We start from the raw sequence: 25158 nt of genomic DNA, 5'->3' as shown, positions 1-25158 counted from the left end.
GTCGGCCAAATCTGACATTAGTCTGTGTATGAAGCTTACAGGCTAGTCGCGCCGTGCTTTGCAGATTTACATGACTTGCCATCCCCATTGAACGCCATAGTCCTTTGCCTATTATCTCCTAGAGAAATGCTGTTTTAGTTATCATACTGTAGGTAATGTCGGGAGTTGTTCATCAGCCGGGTACGTCAGTCCTTGTTGTAAGGCAACTTTCACGCTAGTGTCGTTTGGCCTCCATCGCAATGCGTCATTTTGGAGAAAAAACGCATCCTGCAAAGTTGCCCGCAGGATGTGTTTTTTCTCCATAGACTTTCATTAGCGACGGATTGCCACACGTCGGATGCGTCGTGTTTTGCCGGACCGTCGGCACAAAAAAACGCTACATGTAACTTTTTTGTGCGTCGTGTCCGCCATTTCCGACCGACCGCGCATGCGCGGCTGGAACTCCGCCCCCTCCTCCCCAGACCTTACAATGGGGCAGCGGATGCGTTGAAAAACTGCGACAGGCCCGTACCGACGCTAGTGTGAAAGTAGCCTTAGTCCAGTATGATCTACCATATGTATAAGTGCGCTTGTTCTAAAGATATGTGTGAATGGAGTGTTTTGTCTGTATTTCATCATGCACATCTTGCACTTTCCTCAGAGTCTGTTAAGGTACCTTCACACTGAGCAACTTAACAATGATAACGATAGCGATCCGTGACGTTGCAGCGTCCTGGATAGCGATATCGTTGTCTTTGAGACGCAGCAGCGATCTGGATCCTGCTGTGACATCGCTGATCGGAGCTAGAAGGCCAGCACCTTATTTTGTCGCTGGATCACCCGCTGACATCGCTGAATCAGCGTGTGTGACACCAATCCAGCGATGTCTTCACTGGTAACCAGGGTAAAGATCGGGTTACTAAGCGCAGGGCCGCGCTTAGTATCCTGATGTTTACCCTGGTTACCATTGTAAATGGAAAAAAAAAAACAAACACTACATACTTACATTCCGTTGTCTGTCGCGTCCCTCGCCGTCAGCTTCCCGCACTGACTGTGTCAGCGCCGGCCGGCCGTAAAGCACAGCGGTGATGTCACCGCTGTGCTCTGCTTTACGGCCGGCCCTCACAGTCAGTGCGGGAAGATGACGGCGAGGGACGCGACAGACACCGGAATGTAAGTATGTGGTGTTTTTTTTTTTTTTTTACATTAGCACTGGTAACCAGGGTAAACATCGGGTTACTAAGCGCGGCCCTGCGCTTAGTAACCCGATAGTCCCCGGGTAACCAGGGTAAACTCGGCATCGTTGTCACACAGACAGCTCTCCAGCGACCACACAGCGACGCTGCAGCGATCGGCATTGTTGTCTGTATCGCTGCAGCGTCGCTTAATGTGACGGTACCTTTACTTGTAGGATGTAGAAAGTTGTTACCCAAACAGACAGATTACAACATATGGTATCTCCAGGATAAAATGTGGGGGAACTTTGCTATTTACTTGTCTACAGATATCAGTGAGCAGCAGCTGGCCCCACAGATAAGATGAACAGACCATAATCAGATATGATGAAGCATGCAGCAATTTACATGTGCTGTCCAGTACTTGGTGAAGACCTATCCTAAAGGCCCCCATACCCCATCATCTGGCTGACAGCGGTCCCTCCTGACTCGCCTGTACTCGGGAGCAGTCAGCATAGCTCGGTGCTACTGGGTCCTACGTGATAAAGCCACTGCCAGACTCCTCTGGCAGCAGATTATGTCACGAAGGGGGGAAACAAAAAGACCAGCAGCTGGAATTCAGTCCAGATCCTGATTTCCATTATGTAATATGTCAGGCCCCCCTCCTCCCCCCCCATACTCGTTAGCCTGTTGGCCAAGCTTTCCCACATCGACTGACTTTAATGTATTTAGTATGGGGTCTCTTGGCACAGGTCATTGATAGCAGATCAGCCAGGGTCTCCTGCCTCCAGAAAGTCCAGTGTACAGCACCATACACTGTGCACTGGCAGTTCTTGGCATTGTAGCTCCGGTCCTGCTCACTTCAATGGGAGCTGATCTGCAACATGCAAGAAATACAGCTCCACCAGTATACAACGCTGCGGTGTTCTGCCTCTGTACGCTGGTTACCTCCCGGAAGCTGCAGGAGCAGCAATCAGTAAAAGCTGGGGGTGCCGAGTGTCTGATTCCGACTGACCTGATGCTAATTGATATTTAAGCACTCAACAACCCTTTTAAGATCTAGATTATAACATTTTTTCTGTCAAATGGTTGTTTTTCCTTTTGCACTTTGACCAGTGACAGTTTACCCTTCGGCAACAACAGACAAGGCTTGGCCTACATGATGGCATGTATTTCATGGCTGTCAGGGATGTCACATGGCAACTATAGCGCGACTAGCATATGTAACTTTAGAAAGGTACATCAATGTTTTTTTTTTGTCACAGGTGTAAAGTAGTCCTTCCCAAGCAAAGCACGCAGATGTATGATCGCTTTGAATTGTGCCGCTGTGTAGCCCTAACTTTAAGGCTCGGTGCCCACAATCAGGAATAGTAGCGCTTTGGATGCAGCGTTGTAATTACCGCACTTGTTTGTCAGTACATGTGGATTTACCGCATGTAATGTCATAATCTGCAGGCGAGACTGGTGCCTCTGCTACTGAAATTAGGATGCTGCGGCTCGTAAAGCGTTAAATAGAAGTGCAGTGGGCACAGGGTCTCTATAAATCCCATCCACTGAGCTTACAATGTAGAATGCAGCGTTTAGTAGGCAGCGCAAATGCTGCTATTCCTGATTGTGGGCACGTAGACTAAAGGACTTGTCTGGCATTAAAAATGGTTTTATTTTTTCTTAGGCATGGGGCGTTGTAAAATTAACAAATAGAGAAATACTCGCTTGCTGTCATCTCCCGTGAGTGGTTTCCCACAGTATTGTTGGAACTTGAGATTGGCACAGTGTGATATCAGATCTTTTTTCTGATCACCAGACGGGCGTATGATGGATCCACGTGGGTGACCGCAGGCGACTGGCTCCGTGTGGGTTTTATTTTTTTAGCCACTGGTTGTTATACAATAGGCATTACAACACTGGACAACTCGTTTAATATTCTGTATATTAGTGAATGGATTAACTACCATAATCTCAATGTAAAGAAAAGCACTGTAAACTGAGCTCGCTGCAGTTTTAAAAAAAGGAAAAATGAGTTGGATAACGCCAGCATGGCCTAACAAAGATGCCAGAAATTTAAAGCGCACACTTTTAAGGTGAATATACACATTGCTGATCGGTGGACATTTTATATCCTGTTTACACAGGCAGACTGCACGTTATCTGCCATTGTCATCAGCAGCACAGGTACTGTTTACACCAATTCACTGCCGAGTGATTATCTTTTGAGTAGCTCAAAAGATTATTTCATCTGATATTTTGTTCATTCATTGGGTGATCGACAGGATTATGTGAGGGAATCCTCATTCACTGTAAACTTGCAATGTAAATGTACCTTAATGCAGGAGAATGTTCTATTCCCTATAGTTATAGGTCTCAGATCAAGATTTAAGCACCACAATGCCACTCTGAATTTTCAGACAAAGATCCCGATTCCTTAAGATTGCCATTGTTCACGCTAGTTTTGATAAGGAGATGTCTGTGCACATCTCCACAAATCCTACTACAGTCCCCGCTGGAGTGAGAGTTTTTGTGGTTTTACAAACGCTTCCACTTATCATGATGAATTTGTCCCGCTGTGGTCACCACACCCCGTCCTGCCCGAGCTCCGGCCATTTGATCAGCTCGGTGACAATGGTGTAAGAATGCCAAAAGTTGCATAATTTTAGCACCGCCTCCATTTGAGCCAAAATTATGCAACTTATAAAAACTTTTACAACAGAATACTGGCGTAATAGCTTTGAATCAGACCTAAAATGTTTTAAAATGAGTTCCATTTTTTTATTGATCACCAGGCAAAACTGATTTAGAATGATTGCTGTTCTTTGAGTCCAGCATTAAGGAGACTACAGGATTTAAGATTCATTATTGAGGCTTAGGATTTCAAGCTGCTTATTTCGTGGACTTTGAAATAGTAGAACTTATATCTTGATAGCGTGGACCTAACATAGGGACAGTATTTTCTTGTAGTTCACATGGCTCAGAATATTTACCTAAAGTATAGATTGCAATAAGGTTTCTAAAGCTTTGTTCACATCTGTGCTGACCATTTACATTTTTTGCTCCATTTTAAGCCCCCTGTACACAATAGATAGCCATCAGTTAAACCATAATTAGGCTGACTGGTATCTATTATATACAGGGGGCTTAAGATGGGGTAGAACAACAGAAGTCTGCCTTCCCGCTACTCTACATTGTAGCACTCGGTTCAGCTGGTTGATCCCATTGACTATTTATTATAGACCACTGTCTAATATGTTTTATGCTGTAGCAGTAGAAGAGTTTACTGGGATCAACTGAAATGTCGCTGACTGCAGTAAATTCCATAAAATGACATCTACTCTCTCTTGATTAACCCTGTTGCACATAGAAAACCCACCTCACTGTGTGAATCCACTAAGCCCAAGGTCTGGGTGGGCAAACGGGCATCGGTGCAGCAGCCCTGTGGAGCATGTGAAAAATGGATGTGTAGAATACAAACTAAAAGTTTAATAAAGTCCTGAAAACCACAGACAAGCAGGCAGGATGCTGGAAATCGCAGGCTGGCGGGGAACAGCCAGGAAACCACAGACAAGCAGGCAGGATTCTGGAAACCACTGGCAGGCAGGGATCATTCAGGAGACCACAGGAAGACCTTGGGCAGATAGGAGGAGAGCAAGAAAGTCTAATGCTATGGAAGCCGTCCTGGAAACTGCAGGCAGATACGTGGAAGATGTCCTAACAGATCGGTGACAGGTAACAGACAGAACTCCGGAGAAACTAGAAAGTCTGAATATTTTAGAAGTCGCAGACGGCCAGGACAGGTCTTAAAAAAAAAAAAAAAAAAAAAATTCCTAAATAATGAAAGAAAAAATATATAATATTCCCATAAATACATTTCTTTGTCTAAATAAAAAAAATAAATAAAAGTACACATATTTAGTATCGCCGCGTCCGTAACGACCCGACCTATAAAACTGGCCCACTAGTTAACCCCTTCAGTACACACCGTAAGAAAAAAAAAGCGTTTTTTTGCCTCTATCATACCGCCGAACAAAAAGTGGAATAACACGCGATCAAAAAGACAGATATAAATAACAATGGTACCGCTGAAAACGTCATCTTGTCCCGCAAAAAACGAGCCGCCATATAGCATCATAAGCAAAAAAAATAAGTTATTAAATAATTATTTTTTCTATAAAATAGTTTTTATCGTATAAAAGCACCAAAACATAAAAAAAATGATATAAATGAGGTATTGCTGTAAACGTACTGACCCGAAGAATAAAACTGCTTTATCAATTTTACCAATCGCGGAACGGTATAAACGCTTCCCCCAAAAGAAATTCATGAATAGCTGGTTTTTGGTCATTCTGCCTCACAAAAATCGGAATAAAAAGTGATCAAAAAAGTCACATGCCGGAAAATGTTACCAATAAAAACGTCAACTCGTCCCGCAAAAAACAAGACCTCACATGACTCTGTGGACCAAAATATGGAAAAATTATAGCTCTCAAAATGTGGTAACGCAAAAAAATATTTTTTTGCAATAAAAAAACATCTTTCAGTGTGTGACTGCTGCCAATCATAAAAATCCGCTAAAAAAACCCGCTATAAAAGTAAATCAAACCCCCCCTTCATCACCCCCTTAGTTAGGGAAAAATTTAAAAAAAATTATATATTTCCATTTTACCTGTAAGGGCAAGGGTTGGGGCTAGGGTTAAGGCTACAGTTAGGGTTGGGGCTAAAGTTACAGTTAGGGTTTAGATTACATTTACGGTTGGGAATAGGGTTGGGATTAGGGTTAGGGGTGTGTTTGGATTAGGGTTTCAGTTATAATTGGGGGGTTTCCACTGTTTAGGCACATCAGGGGATCTCCAAACGCGACATGGCATCCGATCTCAATTCCAGCCAATTCTGCGTTGAAATAGTAAAACGGTGCTCCTTCCCTTCCGAGCTCTCCCGTATGCCCAAACAGGGGTTTACCCCAACATATCAGGTATCAGTGTACTCAGGACAAATAGGACAACAACTTTTGGGGTCCAATTTCTCCTGTTACCCTTGGGAAAATACAAAACTGGGGGCTAAAAAATAACTTTTGTGGGGGAAAAAAAAGATTTTTTTATTTTTACGGCTCTGCATTATAAACCTCTGTGAAGCCCTTGGTGGGTCAAAGCGCTCACCACACATCTAGATAAGTTCCTTAGGGGGTCTACTTTCCAAAATGGTGTCACTTGTGGGGGTTTCAATGTTTAGGCACATAAGGGGCCCTCCAAACGCAACATGGTGTCCCATCTCAATTCCAGTCAATTTTGCATTGAAAAGTCAAATGGCGCTCCTTTGCTTCCGAGCCCTGTCATGCTCCCAAACAGTGGTTTACCCCCACATATGGGGTATCAGTGTACTCGGGACAAATTGTACAACAACTTTTGGGGTCCATTTTCTCCTGTTACCCTTGGAAAATAAAACAAATTGGAGCTGAAGTAATTTTTTTGTGAAAAAAAGTTAAATGTTCATTTTTATTTAAAGGGAACCTGTGACCTGAATTTGGCGGGACTGGTTTTGGGTCATATGGGCGGAGTTTTTGGGTGTTTGATTAACCCTTTCCTTATCCGCTGGCTGCACGATGGCCGCAATATTGGATTGAAGTTCATTCTCTGTCCTCCGTAGTACATGCCTGCACAAGGCAATCTTACCTTGTGCAGGCGTGTACTACGGAGGACAGAGAATGAACTTCAATCCAATATTTCAGCCAGCATGCAGCCAGCAGGTAAGGAAAGGGTGAATCAAACACCCGAAAACTCCGCCCATATGACCCAAAACCAGTCCCGCCAAATTCAGGTGACAGGTTCCCTTTAAACATTCCAAAAATTCCTGTGAAGCACCAGAAGGGTTAATAAACTTCTTGAATATGGTTTTGAGCACCTTGAGGGGTGCAGTTTTTAGAATGGTGTCACACTTGGCTATTCTCTATCATATAGACCCCTCAAAATGACTTCAAATGAGATGTGGTCCCTAAAAAAAAAAAATGGTGTTGTAAAAATGAGAAATTGCTGGTCAACTTTTAACCCTTAACTCCCTAACAAAAAAAAAAGTATTTTGCTGTGTTTCGGGACATAGTGCGCATGCGCCGGCGCACTAATGCTTTCCGGCTTTGCCCGCAGTTGGGCAAAGCCTACTGCGCGTGAGCAAGGCAAGATTGCATTGCGCACGCGTGAACTACGGAGGAAACCTACTGAAATTCAAGAAAATATTGCGGCCAGCGGGAAAGGAAGGGGTGAATGAAAGAGGAAGAAACACCGCCCATCGGACCGGACACAGGGCATTTACATAGCCCGCCAAATTCAGGTGGCAGAGTCCCTTTAAGCATCAGTTGTACACTACTTTGGTTTTAAGAGTTGGTATTTTTTAGTTTCAATAAATTTTATTTTCTCAATAAATTTTGACAGTAAATTTCCCTTGCAAGGGATTATTGTTCAATTGTAAATCATGTAACATAAGAACATGAGTCGTATAAAAAGAACGACTAAACTTAGACAAAGTAAACATTTAAAACCGACAAAGACGGAGAGGAAAGACACATGGGGAGGGGGGGGGGGGGGGTTAAATAGCCATTATATATTATGCGACAGGAATGAGTGCAAATAGAATCAAAACCATCACAAAGATAGTATTAAGGTCTGCTCTGTTATTATTGGTATCCAAGTACATCCAGGGTCGCCAAGTCTGGTAGAAGATGTCCCATGTATCATTTCTTATGGCTTGAATACGCTCATAGAGAAGCATGGTGTTCATCTTGTCCATTACTGACGACATCGAAAGCGAAGGAGTCCTCCATCTCGACGCAATGTGTAGCCTTGTTGCCATGCAGAGCTGAGCAACCAAATTGTGAAATTTATTAGAAAAACCCGGCACCTTAGCCCCCAGGAGAAACACTGTAGGGTTTAGTAGAACCCTTTTGCTGAACAATCTCTCCACTACGGACCGGACCTCTCGCCATAGAGCCGAGACCACCGGGCACCCCCACCAGATATGTACCAGGTCACCCCGTGCCCCACACCCTCGAAAACAACGATCTGATATGTTTGGGTATATGGCGTTCAATTTACTTGGAACTAGATAGGTTCTGTGCAGGAGTTTAATAGATGTCTCAACTAACGATGTTTGACAACTTCCCCTGGTAAGTGTAATACAACTTCTACGCCATTCCTCTAGGGACATTGATACGTTCAGATCTGCCTCCCATTGCTCCATGAATTTTAGTTTTTCTTCTCCCTGGGTGTCATTTAAGGATGAGTAGATGAGTGAAATGGTTCCTCTACCCAAGGGGTCCATCATACATCTTTGTTCATAGTTAGTAGGGCGCGGGGGAACTTTATGCCGTAATATCTGATTAGCGAAGTGGAATATTTGACACATGCGCAGTGCCTCTCTTGCTGGTGGGGAGAATTTTTGAGTGAATTCTTGTCGAGTAAGTAGCGTGTGGAAGGGGGTGCAAAGCTGTTTTGGGGTGGATATGCCATTAGAGATCCACCATGAGAAAGGACGGGGGTCTAGTCCCGGTATAAAATCAGGATTGTGGAAGATGTGGGTCAATAGGGAGGATTTAGATTGAAGATTATGCTTAAACCTTTCCTTTTGCCAAATGATTAAGGAATGGAAGGTGAAAGGCGCTGTTATGTGGAGACCTTTTGGGAGCTTCTGCCTAGTCCAAATTAGGCCAGAGAAGGAGAAAGGTGCCAGAAAGGAGGATTCTAGACCAATCCACCTAGGTTGAGTGTCTTTATCAGTGCAGGATGAAGCTAATTGGGCTAGCTGAGCTGATTAGTAATATAGCAAAAAGTTGGGTAGGGACAGTCCACCCAACCTCCTGTGTCTAAATAGGGTTTTTTCTCTGATCCGGGGTCTCTTCCCCTGCCAAAGAAATTTTGAAATCATGGTATGGATCTCATGCAGTGTCTTGGACGGTATCGGGATAGGTAAGGACCGAAAGAGGTATAAAAATTTCGGGAGGGAGACCATCTTAATGGCATGTAACCTGCCGAGCCATGAGAGTGTCATGGAGGACCATCTGGTGAGATCTGATTGGAGGCTCTTTATTAACGGGAGGTAATTCCATTTAAATAGGGACGACTTATGTGAGGTCAAGTTTACTCCCAGATAGGTCAGGTAATAATCTTTTTTTAGTGAATTTAAATTGAGAAATTGTTATTTTGTACATCTCCTGGAGTATTGATGAATAGGGCCTCCGACTTAGCTATGTTGATTTTTAAGGCCTGAGATCATCTCAAAATCTTGAAGGACTGCAAATAGATTCGGGAGAGTGACAGTTGGGTTGGTGAGCGTCAAGAGTAGGTCGTCCGCAAAAAGACTTGTCTTATACTGCTCGCCCAGGTCCCGCGGCCTATGTATATTGGGGTTTGCTCGGATTGCCTCCGCCAAAGGCTCCATAGCTAGTGCGAACAGGGCGGGAGACAGTGGGCAACCTTGTCTCGTGCCTCGCTGTATATTGATAGGAGCAGGCCGGTTGGAAGGTAATTTTAAATAGGCCGTAGGGTTATCGTATAGCAACTTAAGGCTTAATATAATATTTGGTGGTATGCCGAATTTTGCCAAGACTTCAAATAGGTAGGACCAGGAGACAGTCGAAGGCCTTCTCTATATCGAGAGCCAGCACTAATAGGGACTGTTTGAGATGGTTCGCTGAGTGTATGAGGTTGAGATTTCATCTAATATTATCTGGGCCTTGCCTTTTGGGTATAAATCCTACTTGGTCGCGGTGAACCAGTGCAGGTAAAATTTCATTAAGCCTGGTAGTAATGATGGACGTGAAGATTTTTAGGTCTACATTCAATAGGGAGATGGGTCTGTAATTCTTGGGATAGAAGTGGTCTTTCTTTGGTTTGGGAATAATTGTCACATGAGCTGTATAGAATTCAGGTGGCATTTGCTTCCCATTTAGTAGGGCATTACAATATTGTTGGATGTGAGATGTGAGTATGTCTCCAAATTTTTTATAATAGACCGCAGTAAGGCCATCGGGCCCAGGAGCTTTATTTTTTTTTTTGAGGTTTTTGATTGCTAGCGTAACCTCTTCAGCAGTGATAGGTGTTTGAAGGGAGGTAGCGGCTAAGGTAGATAGTTTAGGGAGTGTCAAATTTTCTAGGAAAGAATGAAGACGCCGCGGTGGGGGGGTTGGGGGGTATTATATAATGTTTGGTAGTATTTGTGGAATGTATTGTAAATTACCTCTGGGTGAGCCGTAATATGGCCAGATGGGTCTTTGATAGAGGGGATATTGTTTAGTAGTTCCCTTTTCCTGAGCATACGAGCCAGCATGCTGCTGGGCTTGTTAGCGTGTCTGTAAAAGGATGACTTCATCTATGTCAATGTTTTTTCAGTTCTGTTTGTTAATAGCGCATTTAATTGTAATTTAACATCATGGATCTGTTTGATTAAGTAAAGCGACGTGTTGGTTTGGTTTGCCTGCTCCAACCTAGAAAGTTTGTTTTCTAATTGTGACGGTTGTTCCGATCTTTGTTTCTTTTTAGTAGAGGCAATTTTAATTAGAGATCCGGTTATGAACTTTTTATGCGCCATCCACACAGAGCCAGGTGAAACGTGCCCAGTGTTATTAGTTTCAAAGTAGATATTCAGACCTTTTTTAATGTTTGCTAATATAGTAGGGTCAGTAAGCAGGGATTCATTCAACCTCCATTTAAAGAGTCTAGAGGTTGTAATGTCAAATTTGAACATCGACAGGACAACGTCATGATCCGACCATGATGAAGGGATATGTCGAGAAAAGAGAACCGAAGAGAGGGTTGCAGCAGAGGTTAGACGAAGGTCTATTCTTGAGTAGGATTTTTGTGCTGGCGAGTAGTAGGTGTACCCCCGTGTGAGCCCATTTAATTCTCTCCAGACATCCGCAATATGGTTTTCCCTCAGCTGCAGTACCTTTTTCCTATCAGCTTTTGTTATGTCCGTACGCTTTAAGGAGCTGCTATCTAGTGATGGGTTTATAGTAAGATTGAAATCACCACACCACAAATAAGGTGGTGGTATGTAAGTGAGGCGAGTTTTGATAGGATTAATTGGAAGGTGCGGGTCTGAGCCGCAGCGGGAGAGTAACTATTGACGATACATATATTGAGACCCTGGAAAGTTCCGAGGAGGATGATAAATCTACCCTCTGGGTCAGAGTATGTGTTAGTGCAGTGGAATGGGAAGTTATTTCTGATAAAGATGGCCACACCTCTCCTCCTGCGGTCCCAGGATGACAAAAAGTGTTGTGAGTAGTGCGAGTCAAAGTACTTAGGGAATGAGGAGTTGGTGAAGTGGGTCCCCTGTAAGCATATTATGTCGGGCCTTTGTCGCTGATAATCGAGAAAAGCCTTCTTGCGCTTTATGGGCGAATTGAATCCCCGGACATTGTGAGAAAGGACTCTACACATAATCAAATGTGTGTCTATTGCTATTGAATGTGAGGCAGCAAACTAAGATCTCAATGACCTCTACCTGTTATGAACAGGTAATTCAGAACCACAATGGACCTTGAAGTTCAGAGCACACAAAGTGACCTGACAATTACCAAAAACATAGGACGAGCTCTGAGACGTGGGAACTCTGCTGACCGCAATCCCTAATCCTATCCAACCACACTAGAGGTAGCCGTGGAGCGCTCCTGACCAGTCCTATGCGCCTCGAGCACAGCCTGAGAAACTAGCTAGCCCTAAGAAAGAAAAATAAGCCTAGCTTGCCTCAGAGAAATACCCCAAAGGAAAAGGCAGCCCCCCACATATAATGACTGTGAGTTGAGATGAAAATACAAACGCAGAGATGAAATAGATTTAGCAAAGTGAGGCCCAACTTACTGAACAGACCGAAGATAGGAAAGATTGCTTTGCGGTCAACACAAAACCCTACAAACAACCACGCAGAGGGGGCAAAAAGACCCTCCGCACCGACTAACGGTACGGAGGTGCTTCCTCTGCGTCCCAGAGCTTCCAGCAAGCAAGAAAAACCAATATAGCAAGCTGGACAGAAAAAATAGCAAACAAAAATAACACAAGCAAAACTTAGCTTATGCAGGATTGACAGGCCACAGGAACGATCCAGGAGAAAGCAAGACCAATACTAGAACATTGACTGGAGGCCAGGATCAAAGCACTAGGTGGAGTTAAATAGAGCAGCACCTAACGACTTAACCTCATCACCTGAGGAAGGAAACTCAGAAGCCGCAGTACCACTCTCATCCACCAAAGGAAGCTCATAGACAGAACCAGCCGAAGTACCACTCACGACCACAGGAGGGAGCTTGGCCACAGAATTCACAACAGTACCCCCCCCCTTGAGGAGGGGTCACCAAACCCTCACCAGAGCCCCCAGGCCGACCAGGATGAGCCACATGAAAGGCACGAACCAGATCGGCAGCATGGACATCAGAGGCAAAGACCCAGGAATTATCTTCCTGACCATAACCTTTCCACTTAACCAGATACTGGAGTTTCCGTCTCGAAACACGAGAATCCAAAATCTTCTCCACTATATACTCCAACTCCCCTTCAACCAAAACCGGAGCAGGAGGATCAATAGATGGAACCACAGGTGCCACGTATCTCCGCAACAATGACCTATGGAACACGTTATGGATGGAAAAAGAAGCTGGAAGAGTCAAACGAAAAGACACAGGATTAAGAACCTCAGAAATCCTATATGGACCAATGAAACGAGGCTTAAACTTAGGAGAGGAAACCTTCATAGGAATATAACGAGATGACAACCAAACCAAATCCCCAACACGAAGTCGGGGACCCACACAGCGCCTGCGGTTAGCGAAATGTTGAGCCTTCTCCTGGGACAAAGTCAAATTGTCCACTACATGAGTCCAAATCTGCTGCAACCTATCCACCACAGTATCCACACCAGGACAGTCCGAAGACTCAACCTGCCCTGAAGAGAAATGAGGGTGGAACCCAGAATTGCAGAAAAACGGCGAAACCAAAGTAGCCGAGCTGGCCCGATTATTAAGGGCGAACTCAGCCAAAGGCAAAAAGGACACCCAATCATCCTGATCAGCAGAAACAAAACATCTCAGATATGTTTCCAAGGTCTGATTGGTTCGTTCAGTCTGGCCATTTGTCTGAGGATGGAAAGCCGAGGAAAAAGACAAATCAATGCCCATCCTAGCACAAAAGGCTCGCCAAAACCTCGAAACAAACTGGGAACCTCTGTCAGAAACGATGTTCTCCGGAATGCCATGTAAACGAACCACATGCTGGAAAAACAATGGCACCAAATCAGAGGAGGAAGGCAATTTAGACAAGGGCACCAAATGGACCATCTTAGAGAAGCGATCACAAACCACCCAAATGACCGACATTCTTTGAGAGACGGGGAGATCCGAAATAAAATCCATAGAGATATGTGTCCAAGGCCTCTTCGGGACCGGCAAAGGCAAAAGCAACCCACTGGCACGAGAACAGCAGGGCTTAGCCCGAGCACACATCCCACAGGACTGCACGAAAGAACGCACATCCCGCGACAGACACGGCCACCAAAAGGATCTAGCCACCAAATCTCTGGTACCAAAGATTCCAGGATGACCAGCCAACACCGAACAATGAACCTCAGAGATAACTCTACTAGTCCATTTATCAGGGACAAACAGTTTCTCCGCTGGGCAACGGTCAGGTCTATGAGCCTGAAATTTTTGCAGCACCCGCCGCAAATCAGGGGAGATGGCAGACAAAATTACCCCCTCTTTGAGAACACCCGCCGGCTCAGGCAAACCCGGAGAATCGGGAACAAAACTCCTAGACAGGGCATCCGCCTTCACATTTTTAGAGCCCGGAAGGTACGAAACCACAAAGTCAAAACGGGAGAAAAACAGCGACCAACGAGCCTGTCTAGGATTCAACCGTTTGGCAGACTCGAGATAAGTCAAGTTCTTGTGATCAGTCAAGACCAACACGCGATGCTTAGCTCCTTCAAGCCAATGACGCCACTCCTCGAATGCCAACTTCATGGCTAGCAACTCTCGATTGCCAACATCATAATTTCGCTCAGCAGGCGAAAATTTCCTGGAAAAGAAGGCGCATGGTTTCATCACCGAGCAATCAGAACTTCTCTGCGACAAAACAGCCCCTGCTCCAATTTCAGAAGCATCAACCTCGACCTGGAACGGAAGCGAAACATCTGGTTGGCACAACACAGGGGCAGAAGAAAAACGACGCTTCAACTCCTGAAAAGCTTCCACAGCAGCAGAAGACCAATTGACCACATCAGCACCCTTCTTGGTTAAATCAGTCAACGGTTTAGCAATACTAGAAAAATTATTGATGAAGCGACGATAAAAATTAGCAAAGCCCAGGAACTTCTGCAGACTCTTCAGAGATGTTGGCTGAGTCCAATCATAAATGGCCTGAACTTTAACAGGGTCCATCTCGATAGTAGAAGGAGAAAAAATGAACCCCAAAAATGAAACCTTCTGAACACCAAAGAGACACTTTGACCCCTTCACAAACAAAGAATTAGCACGCAGGACCTGGAACACCATTCTGACCTTCACATGAGACTCCCAATCATCCGAGAAGACCAAAATATCATCCAAGTATACAATCAGGAATTTATCCAGGTACTCTCGGAAGATGTCATGCATAAAGGACTGAAACACTGATGGAGCATTAGAAAGCCCGAATGGCATAACCAGGTACTCAAAATGGCCTTCGGGCGTATTAAATGCTGTTTTCCATTCATCGTCCCGTTTAATACGCACAAGATTATATCCACCACGAAGATCTATCTTGGTGAACCAACTAGCCCCCTTAATCCGAGCAAACAAATCAGACAGCAGCGGCAAGGGGTACTGAAATTTGACCGTAATTTTATTTAGAAGGCGGTAATCAATACAAGGTCTCAGCGAACCATCCTTCTTGGCCACAAAAAAGAACCCCGCTCCCAATGGCGACTATGACGGGCGAATATGACCCTTCTCCAAAGACTCCTTCACGTAACTCCGCATAGCGGCGTGCTCAGGTACAGATAAATTAAACAGTCGACCCTTAGGAAACTTACTACCAGGAATCAAATCGATAGCACAATCACAATCCCTATGCGGAGGTAGGGCATTGGACTTGGGCTCATCGAATACATCCCGGTAATCAGACAAGAACTCTGGGACCTCAGAAGGGGTGGATGATGATAGACAGAAATGGAACATCACCATGTACCCCCTGACAACCCCAGCTAGACACAGACATTGATTTCCAATCTAATACTGGGTTATGGACTTGTAGCTATGGCAACCCCAACACGACCACATCATGCAGATTATGCAACACCAGAAAGCGAATATCCTCCTGGTGCGCAGGAGCAATGCACATGGTCAGCTGGGTCCAATACTGAGGCTTATTCTTGGCCAAAGGCGTAGCATCAATTCCTCTCAATGGAATAGGACACTGCAAGGGCTCCAAGACAAACCCACAGCGCCTAGCAAACTCCAAGTCCATCAAATTCAGGGCAGCGCCTGAATCCACAAATGCCATAACAGAATAGGAAGACAAAGAGCAGATCAAAGTAACGGACAAAAGAAATTTCGACTGTACCGTACCAATGGTGGCAGACCTAGCGAACCGCTTAGTGCGCTTAGGACAATCGGAGATAGCATGAGTGGAATCACCACAGTAGAAACACAGCCCATTCTGACGTCTGTGTTCTTGCCTTTCAGCTCTGGTCAAAGTCCTATCGCACTGCATAGGCTCAGGTTTATGCTCAGATAATACCGCCAAATGGTGCACAGATTTACGCTCACGCAAGCGTCGACCGATCTGAATGGCCAAAGACAGACTCATTCAGACCAGCAGGCATAGGAAATCCCACCATGACATCCTTAAGGGCTTCAGAGAGACCCTTTCTGAAAATAGCTGCCAGCGCACATTCATTCCATTGAGTGAGCACGGACCACTTTCTAAACTTCTGACAATATACCTCTATCTCATCCTGACCCTGACACAGAGCCAGCAAATTTTTCTCTGCCTGATCCACTGAATTAGGTTCATCGTACAGCAATCCGAGCGCCAGAAAAAACGCATCAATATTACATAATGCAGGATCTCCTGGCGCAAGGGAAAATGCCCAGTCTTGAGGGTCGCCACGTAATAAAGAAATAATTATCTTAACTTGTTGAACTGGGTCACCAGAGGAGCGGGGTTTCAAAGCCAGAAATAGTTTACAATTATTTTTAAAATTCAAAAACTTAGCTCTATCTCCAGAAAATAACTCGGGAATAGGAATTTTAGGTTCTAACATAGGATTCTGAACCACTAAATCTTGAATGTTCTGTACATTTATAGCGAGATTATCCATCAAAGAGAACCGACCCTGAATGCCCATGTCCACACCTGTGTTCTGAACCACCCTGATGTAAAGGGGAAAAGACAGAACACAGTGCAAAGAAAAAAAAAAATGGTCTCAGAACTTCTCTTTTCCCTCTATTGAGAAGCATTAGTACTTTGGGCCTCCAGTACTGTTATGAACAGGTAATTCAGAACCACAATGGACCTTGAAGTTCAGAGCACACAAAGTGACCTGACAATTACCAAAAACATAGGACGAGCTCTGAGACGTGGGAACTCTGATGACCACAATCCCTAATTTTATCCAACCACACTAGAGGTGGCCGTGGAGCGCTCCTGACCAGTCCTATGCACCTCGAGCACAGCCTGAGAAACTAGCTAGCCCTAAGAAAGAAAAATAAGCCTAGCTTGCCTCAGAGAAATACCCCAAAGGAAAAGGCAGCCCCCCACATATAATGACTGTGAGTTGAGATGAAAATACAAACGCAGAGATGAAATAGATTTAGCAAAGTGAGGCCCAACTTACTGAACAGACCGAAGATAGGAAAGATTGCTTTGCGGTCAACACAAAACCCTACAAACAACCACGCAGAGGGGGCAAAAAGACCCTCCGCACCGACTAACGGTATGGAGGTGCTTCCTCTGCGTCCCAGAGCTTCCAGCAAGCAAGAAAAACCAATATAGCAAGCTGGACAGAAAAAATAGCAAACAAAAATAACACAAGCAAAACTTAGCTTATGCAGGATAGACAGGCCACAGGAACGATCCAGGAGAAAGCAAGACCAATACTAGAACATTGACTGGAGGCCAGGATCAAAGCACTAGGTGGAGTTAAATAGAGCAGCACCTAACGACTTAACCTCATCACCTGAGGAAGGAAACTCAGAAGCCGCAGTACCACTCTCATCCACCAAAGGAAGCTCATAGACAGAACCAGCCGAAGTACCACTCTCGACCACAGGAGGGAGATTGGCCACAGAATTCACAACATGTACCCTATCGTCGTGTTTGGTTATTTTGAAATTGGAACGACTATTCCCAAAAGGTAACATGAGGAAGGAGTCAGACAGGGGGGAGACAACGACAAGCAAAACAGATAGTACATTCAAAAGGACACAGAGTCCAAGAAATATGGCGATCTGGGTTCCCATATTAAGCAGTAAACCAGGGGTCACCAATTTCAGGCAGCATGTTATACTTCCGAGAGTCCCAACCCCTGTAAAAGTATAGTAAAACAAAACAACACCCAAGAAAAAAAAAGGGGGGGTAGGGGGTGGAGAGAGGGGGGGGGAGGGTGTAGGAGGGGTAGGAATGAAAATAAAGAAAAAAAGGACATAACGACGAAAGGTAAGGGTAGGGAAAAATGGAGGGTTGGATGGGATAGATGGAATTTGGGTAGGAATGATAAACTTGTGGTAGGTATACCAGGCACAGATTGATAAAATACTCATCTGGATCCGTTATATAATAAACTGGACATGTTCAGGCGTTGGATAGGCCGCAATTGACCAACTAGACGGTCATGAGAGTCGCAGTTTCCTTTCATATTATTGTTCCATCTGGTCAGGTGACCCTAGCGTTTTGGCTTCTTGTTCTGGGGGAGTCTTTCCATTCCCTTATCGGCCTGGATCTTCTTTGAGGTAGAGGGGAAGATATCATCGGCTATCGGTATTCCTGCTTTGGTTAGCGCCTGCTTTCCCTCCTCTAGTGACTGGCAGACATACAGTTTAGAGTTAACAGTAAAATTTAAGGCAAAGGGAAACCCCCAACGATATTTAATCTGGGCCCCCTGGAGGGAGGCCGTGATGGGTTTGAGTGATCTCCTTCTGGCCAGTGTGGCTGTTGCAATGTCAGCGTATATATGAACAGTACTTGGTAAGCTGGGTAATGAGGGCTGATTTCTGGCCGCCATTAGGATTAGATCCCGCGTTTCCTCATAATGTAATTTTAATACTACGTCTCTAGGTACGTCACTAGATCGAGGCTTACCCAGGGCCCTGTGGATTCTGGTGATATGGAGGAGGGTTGAGTCCAAATCAGGTAGGAGTGCTGTAAAGAGAGCGGTCGCTGTATCCTTAAGGGCCACTATATGCTCAGGGAGGCCTCTTATTCTCAAATTGCTCCTGCGTGACCTGTTTTCATAGTCTTCACACCGAAGCTCCAATTCAGTGATGCGGTCGGTGTGGTGTTTAAGCATGTCATGGTCCTCCTCTAATGCATCATTTATGGCCTCCACCTTCTCCTCCAAGCAGTTTGTGCGTTGCAGGACGTCCTGTAGCTGTGACGCTATACCTTGCATGGCAGAGGACAACTCTGTCCGTAATGTCTCCTGTAAAGATTTTGTGAGCGCTGCTGTGGAGATCGTGGTCTCTGCGCTTGCAGCGGCATCCTCCTGCTCCACTTCTCCCTCTGTCATCAGGGCTGCAGCCGGAGATGGGGCGGCTGCGGCGGCCATTTTGGGAGCGTTGCCACTCAGGAGCTCCGAGATAGTGCGGGCTGGTTTGCGCTGCCTTTTTTAGGCATTACCGACGCCTGCACTCCCGGGAATGTAAGCGATCCAGCGGTGATAATTCCGCTGTGTCCTGGTCGCTGAAAGGGGTTGTTTGGGGACTGTCGGGTGGCGGAGCTTAGCGCGACATGTCCGTCGCTACCAGAGTCCGCACATGCGCCCAAGAGTTGGTATTTTTTATCTATAAAACCCTATTTGCAAGAAATATAGCCAAAATCAGTAAATAATTATAAAACTTTATTACAAAATGCAAGAAGATGTAAAAAGACTTCTTTATACAATAAGGCGCCAAGACGCAGCAGGAGAGTATTGTGTAAACAGTAGTATATCAGGTAAGTACAAGGGCATGTATATAAGGGGATAAATATCCATACAATTAATGGTAAAATAGTCATGTCATCCAACAATCCCATGCACAGGAGCGCACCTGTGTTCTGAGAAAGCTGCCAACTGACACCTTGGCCTGTGGCTTATCTTTGAGAACAGTACAATCGCCAATCCAAAATTGGACATGTGCGATCGACATCTCTGCTGACCATCAGTCAGTAGTCGTTCCCATACACATTTAGACTGTCGGCCAAATCCATCAATATCGGTGGGTTCAGCCGTCTTTAGTCTAATCTGTATGGAGGGCCTTTGATAAGGAGGGGTCTGCAGATTTAATTGTGCATAATTAATACTGCTCATAAAGTGTTACATATTTGCAATTTTTCTAAATACAGTTGCAATTATGACCCCAATCAACAAAGCAGTTCCTTTTACTATAATGTATAAACTGATTACAGGAATGGGTGGAGTGAGGGATGGACAGACAGCAGGCTTGGCTTGGTTTCTTCATTTCTATTACGGTAATTTTTTTTTTTAATCTAAAGCGAGAAAGTTTGGCTCTGTTCTCCATTAATCAGGTAAAACCATAGTTGTATGCCAGGGCACTGCGATACTGGCTAGGAGATGGATAATAATTGCCCCTTAGTTTTTCTAGTTCTTTCATTTTGACTCTATTCTAGTTCCTGTCATTTTGTCTCTATCTTCTACTAAATGTGAAACCCAGAAGTGGAAGTAAATGTAAAAAAAAAATGGAGAAGCTGTACTGACTAATCTAAACTTACACCGGAAAGGTTCAACCTCCGCTGCAAATACTGGATCCCTTATAAAATTTGCATTTGTCAGATAATTATGATGACAGTCCCTTAAGAGGGACTTGGAAAAAAATTAGATTTTAATCTTTAGTGTTTCGGCTGATTTTCTTTTGCTTACTATAACCATAAGCTAAGGTATTACTATGCAGGTTTGGTATCTACCATCATTAGCTGATCCTATACACTGATCTTCCACTTAACACGTCTGTATTGTAAATTGAAGTGCTTTCTGTAATACATTTATAGGTTTCACAATGTACAGAACTATGAAAGATTAATGGTGTGCCTAACTATTACTGGTACAGTACTGGGGTCTGAACTGAGCCCTCGCCATAATGTTGTTGATGTACCAGTGTGAGGCTATACCCCATAACCTCCCTATCCAACATCACTGAAGGGGGGCTTAATTGTCTCCTCTATCACTAACTTCTGGCATCTTCCCTTCTGCTTTCAAACATGCCACAATCACGCCTATCCTTAAAAAGCCAACCCTCGATCCAACTGCTATGTCCACCTATCGCCCAATATCGCTGCTCCCATTCGCTTCCAAACTCCTGGAGCAGCACGTCCATGCTGATCTTTCCTCCCACCTCTCATCTAACTTGCTCTTTGACAATCTACAATCTGGTTTCCGCCCCCATCACTCAACTGAGACAGCCCTGACCAAAATCACTAACGACCTACTTACCGCCAAAGCTAATTGACAATACTCTGTACTCCTCCTTCTAGACCTGTCCTCTGCTTTCGACACAGTTGACCACTGCCTCCTACTACAGATGCTCTCCTCCTTTGGCATCAAAGACCTCGCCCTATCCTGGATCTTCTCGTACCTTTCCAACCGCACATTCAGCGTCTCCCACACTACCTCCTCATCCCACCCTCTCTCTGTTGGAGTCCCCCAAGGCTCTGTTCTATGACCCCTACTCTTCTCAATTTATACATTTGACCTGGGACAACTTATAAAGTCCCATGGATTCCAGTACCACCTCTATGCTTATGACATTCAGATCTACCTCTCTGGCCCAGACGTCACTGCTCTGCTGTCCAGAATCCCAGAGTGTCTATCAGCCATATCCACCTCCTTCTCTCGCTTCCTCAAACTCAATGTGGACAAATCTGAACTCATCATCTTTCCTCCATCCCATAGATCTTCCTTACCTGACCTATCTATCGCAATCAATTACATCATGCTTTCCCCCGTATCGGACGTCCGCTGCCTCTGGGTAACCTTCGACTCTGCCCTGTCCTTCAATCCGCACATCCAAGTTCTGTCCACCTCCTGTCGCCTCCAGCTCAAAAATATCTCCAGAATCCGTCCTTTCCTCAACCGTCAACCTACTAAAATGCTTGTGCATGCCCTAATCATCTCCCGCCTTGACTACTGCAACATTCTTTTCTGCGGCCTCCCTGCTAACACCCTTGCACCTCTCCAGTCCATCCTTAACTCTGCTGCCCAACTAATTCATCTCTCTCCTCGCTACTCCTCTGCTTCCCCCCTCTGCAAATCTCTTCACTGGCTCCCATTCCCTCAGCATATTCAGTTCACATTACTAGTACTGACCTACAAAGCCATCCATAACCTGTCTCCTCCATATATTTCTGAACTAATCTCCCGATATCTTCCCTCACGTAATCTCCGGTTCTCCCATGACCTCCTTCTCTCCTCCACACTTATTCGCTCCTCACCCAACCGCCTCCAAGACTTCTCCCGAATATCCCCCATCCTCTGGAATTCTCTGCCCCAACATGTCCGACTATCAACCACATTCGGATCCTTCAGACGGAACCTGAAAACCCATGTCTTCAGGAAAGCCTACAAACTGCACTGACCCTGCTGCCTCCTCACCACTACCGAAGCTACCACCTCACCAACACCAGTGCTCCTACAACCCTGAACCTACTGTCTCCTTCCCCATAATCCTGAAGAATTTAAAACCGCAAGGGCAGGGTCCTCGGCCCTCTGTATGTCTGTCATTGTTAGTTTGTTTACTGTAAGTGGTATCTGTAACTTGTATATAACCCCTTCTCATGTACAGCACCATGGAATCAATGGTGCTATATAAATAAATATGTACATGTAGCATCCGTTTTTTTTACCAATGCCAAACATCTAGGCTATAATGTTATGCTGTAAGTCTCTGTGCACATGTCTGTATTTTTACACAAACCGTGTGTCTGTAAACCACCGGGAGACTGTTTTTTTCCAGCTTCATGGATGACAAGGGTCAATACAAATCTATAGATCGGTGTAAAACACGTACGGCACATCTGTACGTGTTTAGCGTTGCAAAGTATAGGAGATGCTTTTTCTTTCGCCTTACCGGATAAACACGGACTCTAGTACCGGTTTTATATGGACATGTGAAGGAGGCCAAAGGCAGTGTTCAGTTTGGTGGTATTACCATGGATTTCTGGTGTATGGCCGGTAACCGTTTGTAGTACAGTACATGTGGATTTGGTTTCCACACATAGGTGAAGGGAAACCAGCCATTCCATTTCTTTTGCCTGAATGGCAAACTTTCACAGCGGATTTCACTCTACTGTAGATTTATTATGAAAAAATATCTACAAAGGCTCCGTTCATATCACTATTGAAAAGCATTGAGGTATGCACCATGTTTGGCTCATGACTTTCTCCCCACAAGATCACTGTTTGCCAAGTGTGTCCTGTTGGCATACCCCAAGGTTGTGTGCATTGACATACATTTTTACTACTGGATAGAAAAGATTGGTCTGCCACATTGGGGCATTAAATACCATTGTATTATGTTTTTAATGGACAACAGATGCCATACAATGAAATATGTAACTGGCATATATTGTGGAATACCCAGAGAACACCCCCAACCTGCCTGAAGAATGAGAACAAAGCCTAACCATGGTGGACTTTATCTTCTGATGGTTAGTCTGCCCTGCTTATGAGGCTCTTCACAGGTCAGGAGAGCCAGCCATCAGGCCGGGTATTGTGACCCATGCATTGTCCAAGCTTCAGATATTTGAAGCCGTCCTAAGCTTGCGCTAATGTTTGTTTTCCTCTGTGTTAATTGTCACTTATCTTCTGCAGATTTTCCCATCATAAAACGCCTACAAACCACCTTCCATCATGAACTTTTTCTTAGAGACGCTGAAAGTTTTGCTTCTTACAATTTATTTGCTGTTCGAGTCTATCATCTTATGGTTGATCCCATCTAGAAGAAAGAATGTTGCTGGTGAACTGGTTCTTATTACTGGAGCTGGAAGTGGCATAGGACGTCTTATGGCACTGCAGTTTGCTCGTCTTGGTGCTACCCTTGTGTTGTGGGATATCAATGAGGAGGGCAATAAGGAAACAAGCAGATTGGCTAAGAAAAATGGCGCTGTCCGGGTGCATACATATACATGTGACTGCAGCAAGAGGGAAGACGTTTACAGAGCTGCCGATCAGGTACATTATTATTTTTTTTAATTAGATTAACAAATTTGTATTCCAATAAAGCATTTAAAACATGTATTCTCTTCTACCAAGCTGGTTTACGTTTATCAGATATATTTCTGGGAAGGATTAATGATTTCAATAAATGGGTGACAGGCCGCATTATAATAAGTGATTCAAAATAAAGCTAGTTTTACACATCCATGTGACACGTTCAAGTGCTGCCCGTTTTTTTTTTTTTGTTTTTAATTTTCTGACAGCATTTGGACCCTTAAGGGTATGTGCACACGTATCTGTGAGGGCTGCGGATTTTTCCGCAGCGGATTTGATAAATCCGCAGTGCTAAACCGCTGCGTTTTTTTTCTGCGGGTTTATGATGGTTTCTATGGCGGATTCCGCTGCAGGTTTACACCGGCAGTTTTCTATTGGAGCAGGTGTAAACCCGCAGCAGAATCTGCACAAAGAATTGACATGCTGCGGAATGTAAACAGCTGCGTTTCTGCGCGTTTTTTTCCACAGCATGTGCATGCTAACGCATGGGAAACAGCTGTGGATCCGCAGCAAAATCCGCAGCGTGTGCACATACCCTTAAGTAGAGTGGATTTGTTTACACATTTGCTAAAATGAGTGAGATCCATGAGGCGCAGCAAGTTTTATTCTGATAGTTTGTGGACCACCCTCTGCCATTCAAGTTGGATAATCCATGAGTCACTGATGCAAGTTAGAAGGCTTCCAATTTTTCCTTCTATTTTGCATCCATGTCTGACGGATTTGTTGCATAGTGAGTAAACTTGAATAAAACTTGTGACCTTGAAAAGGTGTGGTTGGCGGGCGCTGAAAGCAGCTCTCATCATTGCCACCTGGTTTCCTTGAGATCAGTTCTACTAGGTGACAATCATGGGAGTTGCATTCAGCATCCGCTGTTTACATCGTGTATTAACCCCTTTATTGGCGGCAATTAAGGGTACCGTCACATCCAAACATAAATCAGGTCTGAACAGGTGCTTACCTAGACCTAATTTATGTTTGGATGTGACGGTCAGTTTTTTTGATATTTGTAGGTGTTTCTAATTGCAGCAGGATTCTACCCCTCCACAGAGATATAAACTATAGTCCAAGAAGAGAGGATTCATATTAGGTTCCCAGAGAAAATTAGACTGTCTAAGAGAGGACTGGTATTAGGTCCTCGCAACGAGAATCACCTTAACATGGCTGCCAGGTACACATGAATTGGCCAATTTATGCTCCAAGTATTCTCAATTTTTTTTATATTTCTAGTGCAGTAATGCAATTCATTGTTCATATTTTACGTTTGCATGCTATTGCTCTACAGAGCCTTATCTGTTTCATTGAATATGAGTTGGCAACTCTAGGTAAGCACCTGTTTTAGACCTGATTTATGTTTGGATGTGACGGTCAGTTTTTTTATACATATAACAGTGACAGCATGAGCCGATGATGGGCGAATAGTCCCATCATCCGGCGACTGTGTTCCAATTGTAAAAAAATAAAATGAATTAAAAATTGACATACCGTATATACTCGAGTATAAGCCGAGATTTTCAGCCCAAATTTTTGGGCTGAAAGTGTCCCTCTCGGCTTATACTCGAGTCAAGGTGGGCGG

At 44.5% G+C, this 25158-nt stretch overlaps 1 protein-coding gene across 1 annotated transcript in view; it reads left to right on the top strand.

Annotated features, from left to right (window-relative positions):
* Positions 1–25158, top strand: part of SDR16C5 (short chain dehydrogenase/reductase family 16C member 5) — an 81127-nt gene that overhangs the window by 6207 nt on the left and 49762 nt on the right. Inside the window, exon 2 of the mRNA XM_069731373.1 lies at positions 23187–23546. Coding sequence (XP_069587474.1) covers positions 23226–23546 — 321 coding nt within the window. The 5' untranslated portion in view covers positions 23187–23225. The remainder of the gene's footprint in view (positions 1–23186; positions 23547–25158) is intronic.

The sequence above is a fragment of the Ranitomeya imitator genome, chromosome 6 (genome assembly GCF_032444005.1).
Source record: "Ranitomeya imitator isolate aRanImi1 chromosome 6, aRanImi1.pri, whole genome shotgun sequence".
Taxonomy (NCBI): Eukaryota; Metazoa; Chordata; class Amphibia; order Anura; family Dendrobatidae; genus Ranitomeya; species Ranitomeya imitator.
The sequence above is the reverse complement of the archived record's forward strand: the minus strand, read 5'-3'. Positions and strand labels throughout refer to the sequence as shown.